Below are 20534 nucleotides of genomic sequence, written 5' to 3'. Positions count from 1 at the left end.
TAGGGTGGAGTGATGCGAAGTTTGATTCACTTTAATGAACCGATTCTTTCAAGCAGTTCTAGTGTTGTATCAGACACGAATATATACGCTGTAAAGCAATCAATAAATCGCTTAAATCAATCAACTTTCGATCTAAAGTTGATTCTGATTAACGTTTGAAAACCTGAAGTCACCGAAAGTTTAGCAGCAAGGCAACAGGAAACGTATATGCAGCCTCAAGCTGAAACACATCTTGTAACTCCAGCATGAGTGGGCAAGGGCAGCTGTAGGCTGAATAGCAGGGTACAGGCACACATTAATGAACAAATGTCTTAGAACTATCCAAGCACATTGTTTAAAAAAAAACAAACACATTTTTCTTGGCAATCAATTATCTTCTCATGAACCTACCATTTGTCCATCTGAGAATTGCATTTATATTCAATTTCAAATATACATTTATCCATATATAAATCTAAACTTATATTTAGAGGTGGACAGTTGGCACGGATGGATGTACAGATGTATAGCTAATTTTGCTCAACGTTTAAAAAGTGTGAATAAATTAGAGCTTGTGAATCCGTTCGCATGAGTCGAACAAATGTTTCGATTCAATAAATAAAACGAATCTTCGCCACTTCAGGAAGCCGTGAGTGTTTGTTGGGAGGGGAGTTTGCCTCCTGGTAGAAAGAAGGTAAACGTCCAGGTTCCCACTGCCCTCCACCAGCTTCACCGCCGCCGTTTTCCATCGTTTCGCAGCCATGTCGAAGCCTCTGACTGATGCGGATCGCCGACGGCAGATCAGTGTCCGCGGTATCGCGGGGCTCGGGGACGTTGCGGAGATCAAAAAGAGCTTCAACAGACACCTCCACTTCTCCCTTATGAAGGACCGAAACGTGGCCACGCCGCGAGACTACTACTGCGCGCTCGCACACACCGTGCGGGACCACGTCGTTGGCCGCTGGATCCGCACGCAGCAGCATTACTACGAGAAAGACCCCAAGGTGGGCGTGATGCGCTGGGGTTTGGGAGGCTTCGGGGTGCTTCGTGCATCTGCAAGGCAGTGGGCTGCGTCCCAAACTGCACACACGCGCACTACACTAACAAATACACTCCCAGTTATGGCATATGTTTAGCATTGAATGTAGTAAATATGCTGGTATTCTCTTTTGGACGCTGCCTTATGCTTGGTCTTAAATTCCCCCATTCTCCCTATGTAGTGCACTTTGTGAGTAATGGACTCTTGGCTTAAACACACACTGCGCAGTAGATGCCCAGTAGGGGACTGCGTACACTGGACTCAAACCCATACGCATATTACTTTGCAGGTTTTAGGTGAAACTCTCAGTATTTAGAGATGTTTGTGGTGCACTACTTAGGGGGTAGTTTGGCATTTGAGATACGGCCTTCGTTTGCGCTCCAAAAAGCACATAAACTAATTTAAAGTACAAAACTGTAGCCAAATAAGAGTCCTTGCACATACACTTAAGATCCCCCAAGTTTGGTCTGTGGAGAGGTGAGACTGAGTGAGGGATCTCCAGCCAGTTCTTTTTGTTTAGACATGGAGTGGAGTTTGTGACCCAGAACTAATCCTCCAACATCAGTTCCTTCCTGACACCACTAATGCTCTCTTGAATAGTGAACACTATCAAATCTTAACAGTAATGCATTTAGCTTCTCAAAATTATATTAAGGGTAGGAAAATGTTCACTCTTCCAGGAAGGCCTTAGGGCTTAAGGAGCCAATTGGGACAGGGCCGCTGTTTGAGGTTAAAGGGTTTTTTTTAAGCAGGAGAACACTAAAATGTGTAATTTGGGGGGCTCAAACCCTGCACTGCAATGTTAATACGTGCAGGTGAAGGTTCAGACCGTTGTGCAAGAGCTGATAATTGACCAAGCTGTGCCTTGTTGAACTTTGCAGTTCCAGAGGTTCCTGTCATGGCATGCAAAGTTTGCTTCATAACATGAGTGGTGCTTTTGAAGTTGTTATTGTAATGTTTGGTTTCACAAAGACCACCTTTCATTGAAAGGAAGCCTCTACGTTTTTTTTTTTTTGTCTGCAGCATCACTGAACTTTCAGACTTCCTCCTTTGCCTAATAAGTGCCCAAGTGTGTAATAGATTATAGTACACAGCAGTGAGGAACTACTAATGTTATAAGCTAATGCTAGGCAGTTACGTTCAGCTAAAATATGGTCTCGGTTTGCCAGAATCTCTTGAGATATCCAGGGTAGCATCAGGTAGTTTTTCTGTGGTAACAATCTCTACTCTTATGGAAAGGCTTTACACTAGGTTTGAAATAATTGCTGTGAGGATTTCATTGCATTCAACCTCAAATTCTAGATCCACAAACGCAGATTCAACAATTTACAAATAAATTTTAAATTTGAAACTTAGACTTTACAAATATTTGCAATGTAAATTTAAATAAATGTATTTATTTTTGCATAAAATTGTGATATATCTATGAAAACCAAAAACATGTATTTATGAATGTAACTGTATTTGTACAAATTGCAGACTGTGAGACAGAGTGGGGTGTATTAATGAAACATTTGTGAATTAACATTTACATTTGGAAAGTATTTTGAGACTTCTCTGTCCATATGAACATCTGAATATGAAGTCTGAAACGGACTGTTTAAACAGGGAGAACAATGCTGTGTTATTTGATCCTTGTGGTGTTTGAACCAAAGCGTGTCATAGATGATTCATTAAGGCCCCAGAACTGTGTTCAGTTGTGGAAAATCTTTATAATACTTCTTAATACATATTGTGCTGATTGTGGAAGTATGGCTTCTGTGTTACATTGTTTTTCACTATTAATTAAAAATCATGGTAGTGTTAGATGCATTTTAGCCTACAGTGCCGTTGCTATTTTAGACATGATTTTTTGACAGTTTCCTGCTATCAAAACTGGGTGGAGGTGTTTGACAAATCATATACCAAAAATTCCAACATGTAAGGGCTGATCTAGGATGAGTATTTGCCTTGTGTTCTGCCTTTCAGTGAACATTACGTGTGTATTTAGTGTTCTCCTCCAGGTGTGTTGTGCTCCAGTAACATTGTGCTAACAGCAGTTTAGAACACAGCAGTGGTGCTTCTTGTCACTATCTAGCAAGTCTGTGGAAATGGCAATGATTAATTGGCTAATTGAGTTTTAACACCATCAGATACTTGTACAGTACTGTGCCTGATAAGCCTCTGATGAACACTGACTAATGTTAGATGGAGAGTGGGGGAGTATCTCCAATACACATGGGAGAGTTTAACACTGAACACTTCTCTCTTTCTGTCCGGTGTTACTCAATGTTGGTGTGTTATGTTAGCATATGTGCTCATGTGAAAAAAACATGCCCTGGAAGCCTAAGTCCTGTGGTTATTTGTAGAGCAGTTTGTGTACTTGTACTCCTATGGATCTCAGTCACAGAAGTTCACAGAAAGGGGCGGGGTTACTTTTTTCTAGACCTTTTTATTTGTTTTAAAGGAGCAGAGTTCATTTTACCACCAGAAAATAATCAACCACATTTCATGTGGTTTTAAAATTGATTTATTTTTAAATTTAAGCAATGTGACTGTTCTGCTGAGAAACCTTCTGGGTTCCAGTGTTGTAACCTGACTTGCCACTTAGATATCACATTGCTCACCAAGTATACCCTTCAAGTTAAGTGTTCCTGATTAGAAGAGGATTCAGGCTGCAGTGTAATGCCCCCTGCCACACCGAAAATATGGTTCAAGATGTTGACTTGACCTCAAGATTCTCCAAATCTCAACGCAACTGAACATCTGTGGGATGTGCTACACAAAGAAGTCCAATTCATAGAGGCCACACCTTGTCACTTGCAGGAATTAAAGGATCGCGTGCTAGGGTAGCTAGGGTGCCAAATGAAGCAGTGTTCTTTCAGAGGTCTAGTGGAGTCCCTGCCTTGATGGGTCAGAAATGTTTTGGCACACAAAATGAGGACCATCTCAATATTAAGCAGGTGGTCGTAATGGTATGGCTGATCAGAGTATATCTTCTGTGGGCTCTGGCGGTGTATTCATTCATTCCTTGTCTACAACCGCTTATCCGGTTCAGGGTCATGGTGGGTCTGGAGCCTACCCGGAATCATTGGGCGTAAGGCAGGTGCACGCCCTGGAGGGGGCGCCAGTATGGTATGTTCGCTTCATGTATATTTACTTTTAAACACAAATTTTAATCTCCTGTTCTTTTTTGTCTATAACAGCGGGTCCACTACCTCTCTCTGGAATTCTACATGGGCAGAACTCTGCAGAACACCATGATTAACCTGGGCTTGCAGAACGCCTGTGACGAGGCCATCTACCAGGTAACAATAAAGGAATAAATACATTTCTGAATGGTATGTTCCCTTAATCCTGTTCATCAAACACAGGAGAATTTTGTGGATTTTTTTTAATTTACTGTACAATAATCCAATGAATTAATATACTGTAACAATCCACTTTTGAAGGGAAAGGATGGTTACATGTACATATTGTTTAATAGTATGCCTGTAATTGTCCTGATAAACGCACTTAAACTGCTGCTTGCTGAGGTATTGACTTTGTCATTTATAGGATGTGTTAATGCAGTATACAGTGGATTGAATATGTGGTTGTTTGTTTTTGTGTTGTATTTTAGTTGGGTCTGGATCTGGAAGAGCTGGAGGAGATTGAGGAGGATGCTGGACTTGGCAATGGTGGACTGGGTCGACTTGCAGGTGAGAAGTTTTATTAAGGTGCAGGGTTTTGTGTTGTAATTGACATTATGTTCACGTCTGTAGTTTCCGTTGTTGTAAGAGTCTGTCTCTTTAATGGTGCAATGTCTCACTGTCTCTTCTCTTCCTGTTTTTATTTTCATGATATATACCCTTTTTTGTCTTATTTGTCTTTTATCACATTTATCATCTTAATTGTTTTCTCTGTCTCTTCCTATTTCTTTATAGCTTGTTTTCTTGACTCCATGGCAACACTGGGTTTGGCTGCGTATGGTTACGGCATCCGTTATGAGTTTGGAATCTTCAACCAGAAAATTTCCAATGGCTGGCAGGTCGGTAGGGTTAATGAAACATGTCTTGGATAAAACGTATGCATCAAATTTAAAGAACTAAATCAATGTTAATTACTATTTGTGTATCAGGTGGAGGAGGCAGACGATTGGCTGCGCTATGGTAACCCCTGGGAGAAAGCCCGTCCTGAGTACATGCTCCCAGTGCATTTTTATGGCAGAGTAGAGAAAACAGCGGAGGGGCCAAAGTGGGTGGAAACTCAGGTGAGCCCGTCACAGTCCAGAACCAAATCTCAAGGATATTTCTATTTAAAAGTTCAAACAATCTTCATAACCTCCCACAAACGCAGTGGTCTAAACTTGGCCCTTTTATTGGGAGACCACCAGCATCATGAATGAAATGTGGGTAAAAATAAATTAATTAAATGTTTAATACTAAATAATAAATAAAATGTTTAATCAACAATTTTACATTTGCCTGTCTGTATGCAATGCTTTATTGAATTTTGACTATAGTTTTTTCTGTTTTTAGATTAGTGTCAGAAATCACTAATCAGTTCTTTGAGAGACTGCACAGTGTTAATTGGTGGGATATAACCTTCCATTACAATTAGCCAAGAATTAACTTTTCACTTTGCCAAAGTCAAAGAAACTAATTTCAGACACCAAACAGGTCCTGGCAAGTCCACTGTGTGATTGATACAAGGATGTGAAATTGTGTACAATTTTCTTTTTTCTTCCTGACTGTACAGTCATTACAGAAGTTGTGTAAGATTGGAAATCTGGATTTCAATCCTCTTTCCCCATTCATCTCTCTCTCTATTTCTATCTCTCTCTGGTAGGTGGTCTTGGCTATGCCATATGATACTCCTATTCCTGGCTACAAGAACAACACCGTCAACACCATGAGACTCTGGTCTGCTAAAGCCCCCAATGACTTCAACCTGCAAGACTGTATGTAGAAAATCTCACTTAACCAGTCACACACACACACACACACACACACACAAAGGCATAACAAGTATATTATGGTCAAATATTATGCAAAGTGTTTTTGGTATTCTACTAAGAGTATTTAATAGAACAGCTGCCTTTGATCATCAATTTGTCCCACTGTACAAAATTTCCTCATGCTATTAAAGATGGAGTAGATGATTTTTCTTAAAATACTCTTAATATTCTTTTTACAATCAGTATGATAAATGCTCTACACAAATGGCACTCTAATACCAACAGCAGAGAGAGACAAATAGATATAAAAGAAACATAAACCTGTCCACAAAATAAGATTGTATTTAAAATGACATCTAAAACTAATTCAAGATTCTTGGAAATTGAGATTCTTGTTCTCTTTCTGTGTCTGTGTCTGTCTGTGTGTGATTATATATATATTAGTTTGTGTCTCCTTAATTTTTGATTGAACAGCTTAAGCTTTCAATGGCCAAATTGAAAACTGTGCAAGATGTATTAAATTTCATGGCAATCAATTTGCATGTAATAAACATAATTTCACAAGTTTGAGTTTGTTCCTCAAGGGTCAAGACCACAGATGCAAAGCTTATGACACACACACAGATGCAACCACTTTCACTCTAATCTACAAGCCTGATTGCACTCAGTTTCAATTTCAATCAGTTCTTTCTCCGCACTGTGCTAAATTCAACTTCTCAATTTCTTGTCAGAGATAAACTGAAGTGTTACTGAACCTTTAGATCCAGTCATGGACTTCTTTCTGATCAAAAACAGTTTAGTCTGACCCCACAAAAGGCTCAGAGAAGAATTTGACACCAAATGACTATCGTCATTTTAAATGAATCCGTTCATTCGTTTCTGTAATGAGGCGTTCAGTTCAAGGTCCATTAATTTACTTATTCATTACCTGTATGTAACCGTTTATCCAATACAGGGTCATGGTCTTTCTAACTTATTTATTTTTAATTCTATTGCAGTGGGGGAAGGGTGGTGCATTTTTGTCACAATGGCAACAATATTTAGAGGGTTGACTTGGTTTGAGTAGCAGTTCAGGTATTGTTTAATCAAAGCTAAGCAGATAAATGGAGGAACCCCTAATGCAATGTATTGGAATGTAGTTTTGAAAATGTTCTTCAGTGCAAAACTTTCCAGTCATTTCCTATTGACAGCTCCAGAGTATTAGTTGTGTGGAGTGGTTTCGAGAGCAAGGCTTGTCTGTGTAGAATACTAACTAGAAATCGGTGTCAAAACAATGTAGTCATGCCATTAATGCAGGAGAGGATCTGGCCACCAGCCAGTGTAACCCCAGGAAACGTATTTGTGATTCAGACTGAAAAAGTAATGGCCGCTTTGATGCATTTTGTTGTTTGGACACATTTTATTAAATTCTACACACTTTCTGGTGTTTAATTACTGTTTTTAACCTGATTAAACAAAGGGCATTAAAATGTAGCTGTGCAGAAGTTACCAGCTAGTGCTGTAGAGCTTATACATTATCTCCGATATTAACTCGGGGGTTTAGAAAGTGTGCACTGAAACGCTTAAAATAATGGTTTGTTTAAGTATATTATGTAGAAAAACTATTAATAAATTCACAGAAAATCAACCATTCATATCATACCATACATCAAACACTAAAAAGGTGGCTAGTGCTTTTCCTGAAGAATTGCTTCGTCGGAGACAAATGGTTCCGTGTATATTGTAGATGTGAATGATTTTAAATAATGAAACAATATAACATTTATTAATGTTGTTATGCAGAGAAAACATGATTTTATTTTTTTGTCTGTTAATCTGTAGTTAATGTTGGGGACTATATCCAGGCGGTGCTGGACAGGAACTTGGCAGAGAACATCTCTCGTGTTCTGTACCCCAATGATAATGTGAGTACACTCTCTGCTCAAGACACCATTTTGTTTATCGCAGATATCTGAAGGGTAAATAACCTTTTTATTTTGTTAGAAGGTTGGGAGCAACTACAGTCAATTTTCATTTATTTAAGTTTATTTCTATTTTGGGTGAGAGCTGGATAATAGGGAGTACAGCAAAAAGAGACAAAGTAAGCAAGAGTGAAGCAAGTGAAACAGAGTTTGAGACAGAGTGAGAGTTTGTGTACTTAAGCAGGTTCTGTAGAAATGACCTTATAAGGACAGGGGACATTTAGTTTGTGGTAACTAACTTATCTTCCACTTAGCCACAGTGAAAGTGTCTCTCTGTCTCTCTCTCTCTCTCTGCCTGAAGTTTACTGAATGGTCTGTTAATGAGTTAATTTCTCATTTTGGGCACGAGGTTAACAGCTGATAAGTGTCAGTGTAAGACTTGAATAATAATAATAAATAAAATTAAAATAATGTAACACAGGGTTAAGAGGAGAGCATTTGGGAAAGAAGAAAAACACTCAAGGTGTGGGGTTTGTTTTTTTGGCAAATAATTATTGTCACCTTCACAAATGAAGACTCAAAGACACATGAAGTCAAAGGATCCTCCTCAACTTAAGAAGCAGTGGTTATACTGACACATTGTGGCCTGAATCTGAGATTCTGTACTCAACATCATTTAATTGGATCCCCCATGTGAATGACCCCGTCTATAAAACAAAACACAAATGCGTTCATTCATACACTACAAAGCAGTTTGTTTCTGCATCTTATAGAGGACATGCAAAAATCATAGCAATTTCCATAAATATCATTTTTTTAGTGGTAAAATTACATTATTTTATAATAATCTTTTAATTTTATAAAGGCACATTTTATGCATTCTCTCCATCTGCATAGTGTTAAATCCCTAATTATCTGAGCTGTATTTTGTGTTCCAATTGTGGCACATGTCTTATGTTTCAGTTTTTCGAGGGTAAAGAGCTGCGTTTGAAGCAGGAATATTTTGTGGTAGCCGCCACTCTTCAAGACATCATCAGACGTTTTAAGTCCTCCAAGTTCGGCTGCAAGGATCCTATACGTGCTTCCTTTGGGAGTTTTCCAGAGAAGGTAAACTGTCTCCGACTTCCAGAGGAAACCAGCAATAGTGGTCAATATGGTTTAAAATAAAAATCAAAACTTAAAGATGTTTTTTGTGATTGATAGTACATATATTACAATGCAAACACAATGCACTAATAGTGCTTCCTTAAAAAAAAAAAAAAAAAGACAACAAAAGCTATTACTACAGTGGCCTTTATTAATAATTTCAGGCTGTTTACATAGGACCAATTCTGCTCTTTGTAGTGAAATATGGAGGTGGCAGTGCTTGTAAAATTGACAATATCTAAATTTTTATTGAAGCGTTTTGTCATGTCTTATTTGCCAGTAAAACTGATGTAGTAAACATTTTATATGGCCAAATATTTGTGGACCATGCTTTAAATCAAGGCTATTCATTAGTCGTTTGTCCTCCCTTTGCTATCAGGGTTTGATTGCATTCAGCCATACAAGCTCTACTGAGGTCAGATACTGATTTTGGATAATTAGTTCCAGCTCACAACAGCCATTACATTTTATCCCAGAGATGCTGAATGGAACTCCATCACACCATAGAACACCATTCTTCTGCTCCTCAGCTCAATGCCAAGGGGATTTATAGATGTTTAGTCAAAGCATTTAATCTCATTCTATTTCTCTCAGGTGGCAATCCAGCTGAATGATACACATCCCGCTCTGGCGATTCCTGAGCTAATGAGGGTTCTTGTGGATGTGGAGAAGCTGTGCTGGGACAAGGTGAATCTACAGAATAAAACCATACATGCCATAATGAAAAACTGACCTGACTACTGGCACTTACAATACATACCGTTGAATGCAGATATTAGTCTTGTATATTTGAGCCAGGTGTTTTTACATACGATTACCATGAATATAATAGAGGGACAATGCAAAGCATTGCAGATTTGCATAGTGTTGGCCTTAAATTCACTTTTGTGCACTTTATGCTTTGTCATGCTGACGAGGAGTATATAACAGTGTAACTTCTTTGGTGTTGAATGATTAAATATATCTTACTTTAGCTCAGATGTGAATCTGTAGGAAGTTATTTAAAAGACAATAAAGAATTTTTATTTACTTTATATATTTTTTTTGGCTTCATAGATGCAGCAAGACCACTAGGTGTCAATGCCCAGTTTGAAGTTTATACACACATTCGTTACAGGAACAACTGTACTCTATTATAACCTGTAACAGTGAATATCCCTGGATGATACTAGTATTTTGTGTATTGTTAATGAGAAATTTCAGTTATGGACACTACATAAATTGGGACCAATAGATTTAAAATAATGGGCATCACAGTGGCACAACAGGTATCATCACTGTCACACTGTTCCATGTGAGTGTGTGTTGCCATGCAAAGAACAGGAGCCCCATCTAGTTTGTGTTTTCGCCTTGCACCCAGTGATTCTGGTTAGGCTCCGGACCCACCATGACCCGGAACACATTAAGTGGTTACAATGAATGAATAATTCATTCACCTGACTGACACCAGGTAGTGTCACAGTCACACAGCTCCAGGGACCTGGAAGTTGTGGGTTCAAGTCCTGCTCTGGGTCACTGTCTGTGAAGAGTTTTGTTTGTTTTCCTTGTGTCCACGTGGGTTTCCTCCAGGTGCTTCGGTTTCCTCCCACAGTCCAAAAACAAACGTTGGTAGGTGAATTGGTGACTCAAATGTGTTCATAGCTTTAAGTGTGTGTCGACCTAACAAGGACTGCCGTCCCCTCCAGTATGTTGCAGCCTTGCTCCCAAAGATTCTGGGTAGGCTCCGGACCCACCTCGACCCTGAACTGGATAAGCGGTTACAGACATTGAATGAATGATTGCCACCTTCACCCTGTTCTTGAAAAAATCTTTAGATGAATAGTAATATTCAAATACACATTTATGAAGTTTTTGTACAGCATGTAAAGTAATAAAATAATTCCGTACGCAGGCCTGGGAGATCACCAAAAGGACGTTCGCTTACACTAACCACACAGTTCTACCAGAAGCTCTGGAACGTTGGCCCGTTCACATGTTTGAGAAACTTCTGCCCAGGCATTTACTGATCATCTACGAGATTAACCAGCGTCACCTGGATGTAAGTATGGCCACTTTCATTTAAGACCTCCTCCAATCCCCCACTCTCCTGGAGGTCACTTAGACTGTAGCTGCTCGGTTGACATATACTTTATATAGCAAGCCTCTAGCTTAAGGGTCACCAAATTATCTAGAATAAACAGCTTCAAATGGACATAAGAATTTACTGCCTTTTACAGTATTGTTCTTTTAAATTCTCAAGAGCTGTTGCATAAAGCATCCTAAGTTAATTTGGCCCCAAGTTTTCCCTTATATGTAGGTGCTTCTACAAAAGTAGCCAGTGAATAATAAATTGGCTCCTGATTTGCAATTAGGCCAGCATAATGTACTTGTTTCTAATAATGTGGCCACTGTCTTTTAGAGAATAGCAACAATGTATCCAGGAGATATGGATCGTCTGAGGAGGATGTCTCTGATTGAGGAAGGTGATCCAAAGAGGATAAACATGGCCCATCTGTGTGTGGTTGGGTCTCATGCTGTGAATGGAGTCGCTCGTATACACTCTGATATTGTCAAAAGCACAGTGTGAGTAAAAGGCATATTTAGAAATACTGACTTCTTTAACTGCTTGAGTTAAATTATTGATGATAAATTGTTATTACATTAGCCTTTAGACATTTTTATTCTGTAAGTGATACTAAGTTAACATGTCCTCTACAGTGAACACATTTAAATAAGATATTTTCTGTGTAATTTGGCTTATTTGCAAATTTTTTTTCTGGGAAAATACAGTACTGTGTAAAGGTTTAAGGCACTAAGGTTTTAAATATTTAAATGATTTTTTTTTTTACAGTACTTGTATAAAATTATGTATGTCTAACTAAAATAAATATACAAGCATAAATACATTAAAGTTTTTTTTTTCCCCTTGTGAGCTAGTGTGCAGAATAAAATTTTTAAATATTCTCCTTCATATATATTTTTTAAATCACAGCACACTTGATTTACCATGAAGTATTTAACTAGAGCTGCATGATATGGCCAAAATTTATATCACAATATATTTCTTAATGTCAGTCGATACAATCATTTCAATATCGATATGAACAATTTATATTTAAAAAAAAAGCCCACAGAAAAACTGCCAAGAACTGAAAGCAACATGACATCACCATCAAACAACAACCTTTTGCCTTTGTCAATATTAATATTTATAAATACTTTTAAATTGAGTGAAATGAACTGATAGCAGGGCCCTGTAATATCTGTCAGTCGGTGACAGATGCTGTAAATATATACTGAAAATGTGTTTAAATATCATATCATTGTTGTTGAAAAGTTTTGTATTGCGATTATATATTGATATTGAATTATTGTCCAGTCCTATGATTAACCAAACTAAATACTCGATGACAGCCTCAAATAATACTGGCCTGCAATAAGGAGAGATTGGTAAGAGTTAAATCAACAAGAACTAAAGCCACAGGGGATTGAGGTCAATTATTGATTGATTTATTGGGTTGATTGGATTCTCAATGGCTTTATTCTGAATGAAGGTTTAAGGATTTCTGCGATGTGGATCCAGAGAAGTTCCAGAACAAGACGAATGGTATCACGCCCCGCCGCTGGCTCCTGCTCTGTAACCCTGGCCTTGCAGACGTCATTGCTGAGGTAATCCTGACAACATTATTTCAATTACTTGTTGTGGTTTCACTGCTTGGTTGCTGGTATTCTCCATGAGAGATAATCTTATTGTTTGTGATTTAAACTGTGGGACCTCTGGCGACTATGTACAAACCGCCGAAGTACAAAAATAGCCTTGTTAACCTGGAGATATGGTTGGCATTTGTTTTCCATAGACACTATGAGGCTAATGTAGCTAATAAGTAAAATAAAACTATAGACCTATGGGACTATAACTAAACTATAAAACTATGTGACGTTAATTTGGGGATCTGGAACTCCTCCCAGCCCAAGAGGTGTAAAAATAAAACAGGAATCAGAAACTTTAGCTTATGTTGGAAAACATGGGATAAAACGATTTTTTCTGTGATTCATCTCAGATAGCAGTCACTAGAATTTGCACCAGAATATATTTTTATACACTTTGTCATTGTTTCAACTAATGGGAAATTTAGCTTTGTGTTTGTTTTCCTACTGTAGAAACTCGGTGAGGAGTTCATGACAGATCTGTTCGAATTGAAGAAGCTCTTGGAATATATTGACGAGGAGGCGTTTATCAGAGATGTCGCCAAAGTGAAACAGGTCAGTGTTCACTCTTTCATGCTTTTCTGTGTTATCCAAACACATATAATTCACACAGTCTGTTGTAACTATATATTCTGGGTTGGCTGTGGGCATTTGAACATCTTGTTTATGGTCATATTAAACAATAAGCTTTCTCTTTTTTTCCATGCACCAGCACTACTCAATACACCGGTTATTTTTGTTTGTTATTGCCAAAAAAAAAAAAAAAAAGTACTTTTATTGCTGCAACTGTGCCTCTGTGTCAATGTCCACGTGTTTACAGGAGAACAAGCAGAAGTTGGCTGCATACCTAGAGAAAGAGTACAAAGTGAAGATCAATCCAGAGTCAATCTTTGACATTCAGGTCAAAAGGATCCATGAATACAAGAGACAGCTGCTCAACTGCCTGCACATCATCACCTTCTATAACAGTGAGATCCCACACAAATTCTTTATAACAGTGGTTTGCAAACTGTGGTATGTAAAGCAACAAGAGGTGGTATGCCAAAAAAATGACTACTTTATTAAGGAATTTATTCATATCTGAAAAAGCTTTTTTGTAAACATTCACGGCTGAAGTGCCCTCAGCCAAGGCAATGAACCCCCAAATGCTTCCTGGGCACCATGGATGGCTGCCCGCCGCTCTGGGTGTGTGTTCATAGCTCCTAGTGCGTGCGTGTGTGTGTGACACATTTCATTGTACAATGACTAATAATTGCACATTATTATTATTATTATTATTATACACTGTAATTGATTATGTCTGTAAGGGAACGGCAGGTGGAGTTTTTTTGAGAAACCCATGTAAAGAAAGCCCAGTTTCAGTTGCATACTGCACAAAATCAAAGGCCCTTTGCCCTTTTTTTTATATAAAAAGGGCAAAGCAAAACCAAGTGGAGACCAACCTAGAGAAATACTCTGATACTAAATCCAGAGGCAAAACTAGAGAAAAACTTAGCGAGAATTCTGTACACATGAAGACCTAATAGAAGGAAAACGTGGCCGTTCTTCGCATGGTTAAAGCCCTAAAACAAGGTTTAACACAGCGCCCCTCCTTCACTTACTGCTACAAGCGCAGAGATGCTGTGACCTGCCCCAAGTGCCGCGCTGTTATCACCTGTTGCCTTTTAAAGCACATAACTGATATTAAATTGACTTCCCCATACATTGTGTATGTTCTCAAAATGAATAATTGTGTTTAAATCATTCAGTTTAGGCCTAGTTATCAGTATTTTCTCTATTTTAGATCATTTTAAGCATGCAAATTTCAAGTGTAAAAAAAAAAAAAACCTGTGAAATCCAGGCAAGATTTTGCCTTATGCCCCTGGAACACAGGAAGAAACGTGCGCGCATGTTTCTGTGGTAAAAGTCATGGGTATTTTGAGGTTTTGTTTTGATAATCGGTGGTACTTGATCTAAAAAGTTTGAGAACCACTGCTTTTATAATATATTTTGGAGTCATTATATAGAGTGCTCTTTATTTTGTGGAAATTTACTTTCCTTATCTATCTACCATAATAATATTAGTAATATTTTATATGCACATACGTATAATACAATAAAACACATACAATGCAGTGAAGAACCGTGAAATGTTGTGTAAACCCCACTTTATATTTATTTTTTAAAAATAAGTCACTAAGCATTTCATCTTTTTGTATTTTCTATTTAAACTCGTGTTAAGACTGGACAAACTACCTGTTTAACAAGTTCCCCCCCACCCCACCACCTAAACACACACCCACACACACTATTTGGTTATGTTAAGCATGGCTTGCAGATGTCCTAGGTCCATTTGAAATATGATTAACCTGACATTTTAAGGGGTTCATTGTCCTGCTTTCAAAGAATGTTTGATTCATAAAGTTTTCTCTTATCTAGGGATCAAAAAGGAGCCTAACAAGAAGTTTGTACCAAGGACAATAATGATTGGAGGCAAGGTGAGCAGTTTTTGTTACATATCTTTTCTACTACATATTTTCTACTAAAAAAGCACTGATATTAAAAAGCAAAGGTGTGTGTGTGTGTCTTGGTATTCTTTCATCAGTCTAATTATGTTGCATACAATGCCCTCTACAGGCAGCTCCTGGTTATCACATGGCTAAGATGATCATCAAACTTATCACGTCTGTGGCTGAAGTGGTCAATAACGACCCTGTGGTTGGTGACCGGTTGAAAGTGATTTTCCTGGAGAACTACAGAGTTTCTCTCGCAGAAAAAAGTGAGTGTTTCTCCCAGAAATTACACTGGTGGTCTTTATTTGCTGGATTATTTGGCCTTTCTGTGGTCATGACTGTATTAGTTGGCCAGTTATTATGCTTGCTGAGCATGAGAAGGAATTCTGAAATTCTGGTGGTGTGTGTTTATTTTTGTGCAGTAATCCCAGCAGCAGATTTGTCACAGCAGATCTCCACAGCAGGAACGGAAGCCTCTGGAACAGGAAACATGAAATTCATGCTAAACGGAGCACTGACCATCGGGACCATGGACGGCGCCAACGTTGAGATGGCGGAGGAAGCTGGGGAGGAGAACCTCTTTATCTTCGGCATGAGGGTGGAAGATGTGGAGGCCATGGACCGCAAGGGGTGAGAGAGAGTGTGCACATTTTACATGAAATATAAGGGCAGACTGTAGCAGGACGAAAAAGAGTGAGTGAGAGAAACTGATTATTTTATTTGTTAAAAAGTGCCAATAATAATGTTAGATTTATATATAGCGCCTTTTTAATACCCAAGGTCGCTTTACACAAAAAAAGTAAATGTATTTGTTTTAAATATGTCTTTGTATTTTATTATTTTATTTATTTTTTTGCTACACCTCTTTATCTGACATGTTCAGTGTCTTGTTTTTATAAAATATTTAGCTATAATTTCAAAAACTATTTTATTTTTAAATAGATTTGGCTGAGAAGGGTGTAAACAGAAGTTGATTTGTTTGGTTTCTCATCTGTGTGATGTGCAGGTATAATGCTCAAGAGTATTATGATCGTGTACCAGAGCTTAAACAGGTGATTGATCAGATTCGCACAGGTTTCTTCAGCCCCAAAGAACCAACACTCTTTAAAGATGTCATCAACATGCTGATGAATCATGACAGGTAATCATATATATATGTGTGTGTGTGTGGTGTGCATATGTGCCTGCATATGTGAAACAATGACAACGCTCTGTTTTACACCCAAACGTTTTATGTGCCTTGTGTTTCTTTCACATTTAACAGTTTATGTATTAAACACAACATAGCCATCAAATTTTCAAGTAACTTCCCAGTAATGCTTTAAACACCAAGTGTAAATGCATGTGGTTAAAATCTGATCAGGATGCAATCCTCATACTAACCTTAGGAAGCAGCCACGTGTAAACCAGGTCTAAGAAACCACTGGTCAGCTCGAGAGTTGTTTTTGACTCCTCTGAAGAGGTAGCCTCAGCTACTCATCCATTGATATCTTGTTTTTCCCCTAGTCTAATTTTATACAAACACAAAACACACTGTGTAACTTTTTGGGGAGGGTAGGAAACCACCCATCCTCCCTCAGGATAGTATTTTAAGAATAAAATACACCCTCCAACAGTAGGTGGCGCACAGGAGCAAAAATACAAATACTTTACTGTGAATAGAGTAAGGAATTTGCTTGTTTGTATTTTGGTTTCAGATTCAAGGTATTTGCTGATTATGAGGCTTATATCAGATGTCAGGAGAAAGTCAGTGAGCTCTACAAGGTGAGAATACACACTCAATCATACTGATAAACACTAAAGAAAATGATTAGTGATGTAGAGCACTGGTTGCTTTGTTCTGATGCTATTAGTGTTATTTACATATTGTGATTAAGTAAATTTATCAATGGTGTATCTGTTATGTTCTCAATAGTATGAGGGGAACATTTACTGGTGTGATAACTGTACCACATACAGTATCTCTGGATCATTTCTACAGTTCTTCAGTATTTACTGTCTTGGGAGTACACACAGTAATGAATGACATTATGTGAGAGGAGTCATGTCTGAATACATAGTTTTATCCAAGCCACACTTTAGAGTATTGTAGCATTGCACAAATTTACAGCATAGCCAATGTTTCCCAACTCCAGTCCTGGTGAAATCAGGTGTGCTAGCTGAGACAGAGCACAAAAATGTAGAGAACGTGGATTGGGACCATGCCCAACTATTGTCCTGTCGTTGCTTGTTCGTTTCCAACATCTGTCTTAACTAGTGTATGCATTAAAGGAGATGCACAGCATTTCAATTTATGTACTTTTTAATCATTACTTTTTATATTTTATTCTATTAAGTGCAACTCGCATGAGACAAATATTTAAATAGCTTTGTAGTCCCTGAATGACCCATAGATTTTGTGCTTCATAGTGTGGGTCTCCCACGTGGGAGTGGACATTGGTGTTTACAGACACTGTCTTACATCCAGGCCAGCAGTTGTCAGTGTAACGGCAGTTAAATGTTACAGTTCATAAAGTGTATGAGATTCATTCAAAATAGCCAATTGTTTATTTTAATAACCTTTTGTCTGTGACTTCTTATTTCAGAACCCTAGAGAGTGGACCAAGGTGGTGATCAAGAACATTGCCGCTTCTGGGAAGTTCTCCAGTGACCGAACCATCTCGGAGTATGCTCGGGAAATCTGGGGTGTAGAGCCGTCGAATGTGAAGATCCCACCTCCGAATGAGCCTCGGGACTGAGGCCAGAGGTGGTTGAATTGACAAGTTATTGTTGCTGATCCCCATCTAATCCCACCACATTTTGATACCGCGAGTGCGTCCAGTTTAATTTCAACATTTATAACCTTCCCAATTTGGTTAATTTTGCATGCAGCTATGCTATAATTCACCATTATTTCTCACTTCCTTCTCACGTCCAGTGTAGAACAAGTTTAGTTTAACACTTTCCTTAGCTTTTTTGCTTAAATTCATAGTCCTAGATTCATTTTACAGCTAAGTTGGGTTATGAGAATTGGTGTGATTTGTTGATTATCAACAGTTGATTATTGCCTTGACTATCTACTGTGTATACAATGTTTCAGTGCCTTCACATAATCCAGATGCATTACTGTTTCAACATAATATTGCGAATGTCTCTGAGGTTTCACATCCAGACACTTTAAAGGTTATATTACTGGACAGGGATTAGGCCTGTTTGTGGCTTGCGTTGTCATTTTAGTCTGGTCCAGGATAAGACTTAATACCATAAACTGTGCCTGAATCCAGACCTGGATTTTGAAGTTAATGGAAATCAGTTGCTGCTTTCCCAGACCTGGTTTAGGCCTAATGTTGAACTAAATGCAGTCAGTGGTGAATTGTCTATGTGTGGGGAAACTAGTGCACAGGGAGATGCTTATTGGTGCTCAAAAAAAATCCAGGGCTGGATTGAAGACCCGTATCGAATGGTTTCATTTAGGGTCACTGCCTTAACAGAATGTAAATCCTAGTCCTAGAGAAACATACAAGAAATGTAGAATAAATTTAGACTAGGTTTACTGTGCCTACTGTATTCAATCCTGCTACAAAACGACAGCAGAAATGCATTATACCACAAGCTCTTACATGAAACTAGACCAAAATAGTGTTTAACACTGCAAACCAGGGCTACAAGATTTACAGCATTTGGAGTCACTGTGAACTCAACTCTTTTACAACTGTTGGTTTAGAAGTCAGTGATGGCCCATGGCTTGGTCCTCACCATTGGTATTAAGACCAAACAGTAGAGACCACAGTTATGTCATTGCCACCTCACTGTAATATTGACTTCTTGGAAAGTGTAATTCTAAAGTTACTGATTTAGCACTTAGCATTATTTAACATTTAGCATAAGTTTTTTTTTTAAAAAAGCTGTACTGCACTTTAGCTCACCTGGAGATGTCAGCTGTCACTCAAAATGAGGCCAAAGGTTTGGAGAACCAAAAAGCTTAATCCATAACCAAGAAACCAAAAGTTATAAACAAGAAATTTATAAACAGATATAAATCATTCATTTTGTATTTTACGTACATTAATTGTTGTATGTGTCTGTATCCTTGTCAGTCCAATAAGATTTCTTTTCCTTGGTTCGTCTTGGTCAGGATCTAGTCAATAATTGGCTTCTGAGCAAGTGACGGACGCATTAAGTCTATACACTGTTATATCAGCATCAGTCCAAGTGTTGTTTCTAGCTAGTGATCCATCTGTTCTTATTTTTTAAAACATGGCTAGATGTATTACATTTTTAAATCTATAGGTTGTCATGAGCGTTTCTGGATTCAGTTCTTTGGTTCTCAAATCTAAACCCAATTTTCTTCCATTTTTTCCGTTTTACACCATTCTAGTTGAGAAGTCTTGTCTATTTCACAAGCACTTATGACTCAATCTTCCCAGATTCAGTTTAGATGCCATTGCTTCAGCTGTTCAGACCATACAAATTGTTTACAAGTAAAGACATCAGAGTACATTCAGCAGTGCATTCACAACAAGCTTTTGAGAGGAACCGCTGAGTTATAAGGAAGCCATGCCTGGACAGGGGTCATGCATTGGAGCTTGATGAAATCCTAAATATAGCATTTGAAGACACAGCTCTGGTGTAATTAAAGCATAATCTCTTAAACCTTATCTGAAGCTGAGGTGTGAATACTTGTCTTAACGTGTTTACGTGGGTTTGAACGTTCACTTGCCAAGGCCTTTGTTTTACACCCTTAAAATAAATACTGTGCTGGAAATACTTGTAAGAAATATGTAATGTCTGGAGAATAAATCTGCTTAAATTACAAAACTGCACTTCTGATAAGTTTTGTGTTCCTTAAGTCTGTATGTTGTATGCCCATGCGGCTTTCAGGTAGTTTTTTCTGAGGAGATACGTGTGTGAACTACTGACTACCCATGTGCAAAATAATAGCAGTGTGTTTAAAACGGCTGAAGAAAAAGCTCAATCCTCATAATAGCTTTTATTTCCATTTACACAAAGGCATTGGGAGCACTGCACATTCAGTTCCAAATTAACAAAATATCGATTTTTAAACTGTAAATTAAGAAATAAAAATGAGTATCCAAACCAGCCACTGCATCACTAGCTCTTCACAGGGGTCATCAAGCAGGCACCTCCTCATGTTGGTGTTTCACTGAATTAAGCCCAAAACACATCCAGAAGGCTCAACAGTGAAGTCTGGCATCCCAGACCCAACCCCTCCAAGCCAGCTTTACAGTCCTATCTTACCCTTTACCATCAACAACTGTAAATCCACACTGGACTCCCTGGTGACTAAGGCTGTATCCAGCCCCACTGGCACCGTTAATGCATGCTCAGTGCCACCAGTTCCATGTAAACTTTACATGCTTCATCACCAACCA

The 20534-nt window shown here is 38.3% G+C and overlaps 1 protein-coding gene across 1 annotated transcript; it reads left to right on the top strand.

The window, feature by feature from the left end:
- Window positions 1–589: 589 nt before the first annotated feature.
- pygb (phosphorylase, glycogen; brain) lies at window positions 590–19954 on the top strand. The gene is made up of 20 exons (XM_066672657.1): window positions 590–983; window positions 4204–4305; window positions 4620–4698; window positions 4924–5027; window positions 5118–5249; window positions 5828–5939; window positions 7758–7840; window positions 8801–8944; window positions 9578–9670; window positions 10875–11021; window positions 11382–11545; window positions 12517–12631; window positions 13124–13225; window positions 13491–13638; window positions 15089–15147; window positions 15287–15428; window positions 15585–15792; window positions 16169–16303; window positions 16860–16926; window positions 17748–19954. The coding sequence occupies exons 1-20, from the start codon at window positions 741–743 to the stop codon at window positions 17898–17900; spliced, it is 2532 nt and encodes an 843-aa protein (XP_066528754.1). The 5' UTR covers window positions 590–740; the 3' UTR covers window positions 17901–19954.
- Window positions 19955–20534: the final 580 nt, after the last annotated feature.

This window comes from Hoplias malabaricus, chromosome 1 (assembly GCF_029633855.1).
Source record: "Hoplias malabaricus isolate fHopMal1 chromosome 1, fHopMal1.hap1, whole genome shotgun sequence".
Lineage (NCBI taxonomy): Eukaryota > Metazoa > Chordata > Actinopteri > Characiformes > Erythrinidae > Hoplias > Hoplias malabaricus.
The sequence above is the reverse complement of the archived record's forward strand: the minus strand, read 5'-3'. Positions and strand labels throughout refer to the sequence as shown.

What these genes read in the sequence shown, in the direction of transcription:
- pygb (XM_066672657.1), top strand. Translation starts at nt 741, where the DNA reads ATGTCGAAGCCTCTGACTGATGCGGATCGCCGACGGCAGATCAGTGTC. An exon ending in TGGACTGGGTCGACTTGCAG is followed by an intron (nt 4,699 to 4,923) that starts GTGAGAAGTTTT and finishes ATTTCTTTATAG; the next exon opens with CTTGTTTTCTTGACTCCATG. An exon ending in CAATAATGATTGGAGGCAAG is followed by an intron (nt 15,148 to 15,286) that starts GTGAGCAGTTTT and finishes TGCCCTCTACAG; the next exon opens with GCAGCTCCTGGTTATCACAT.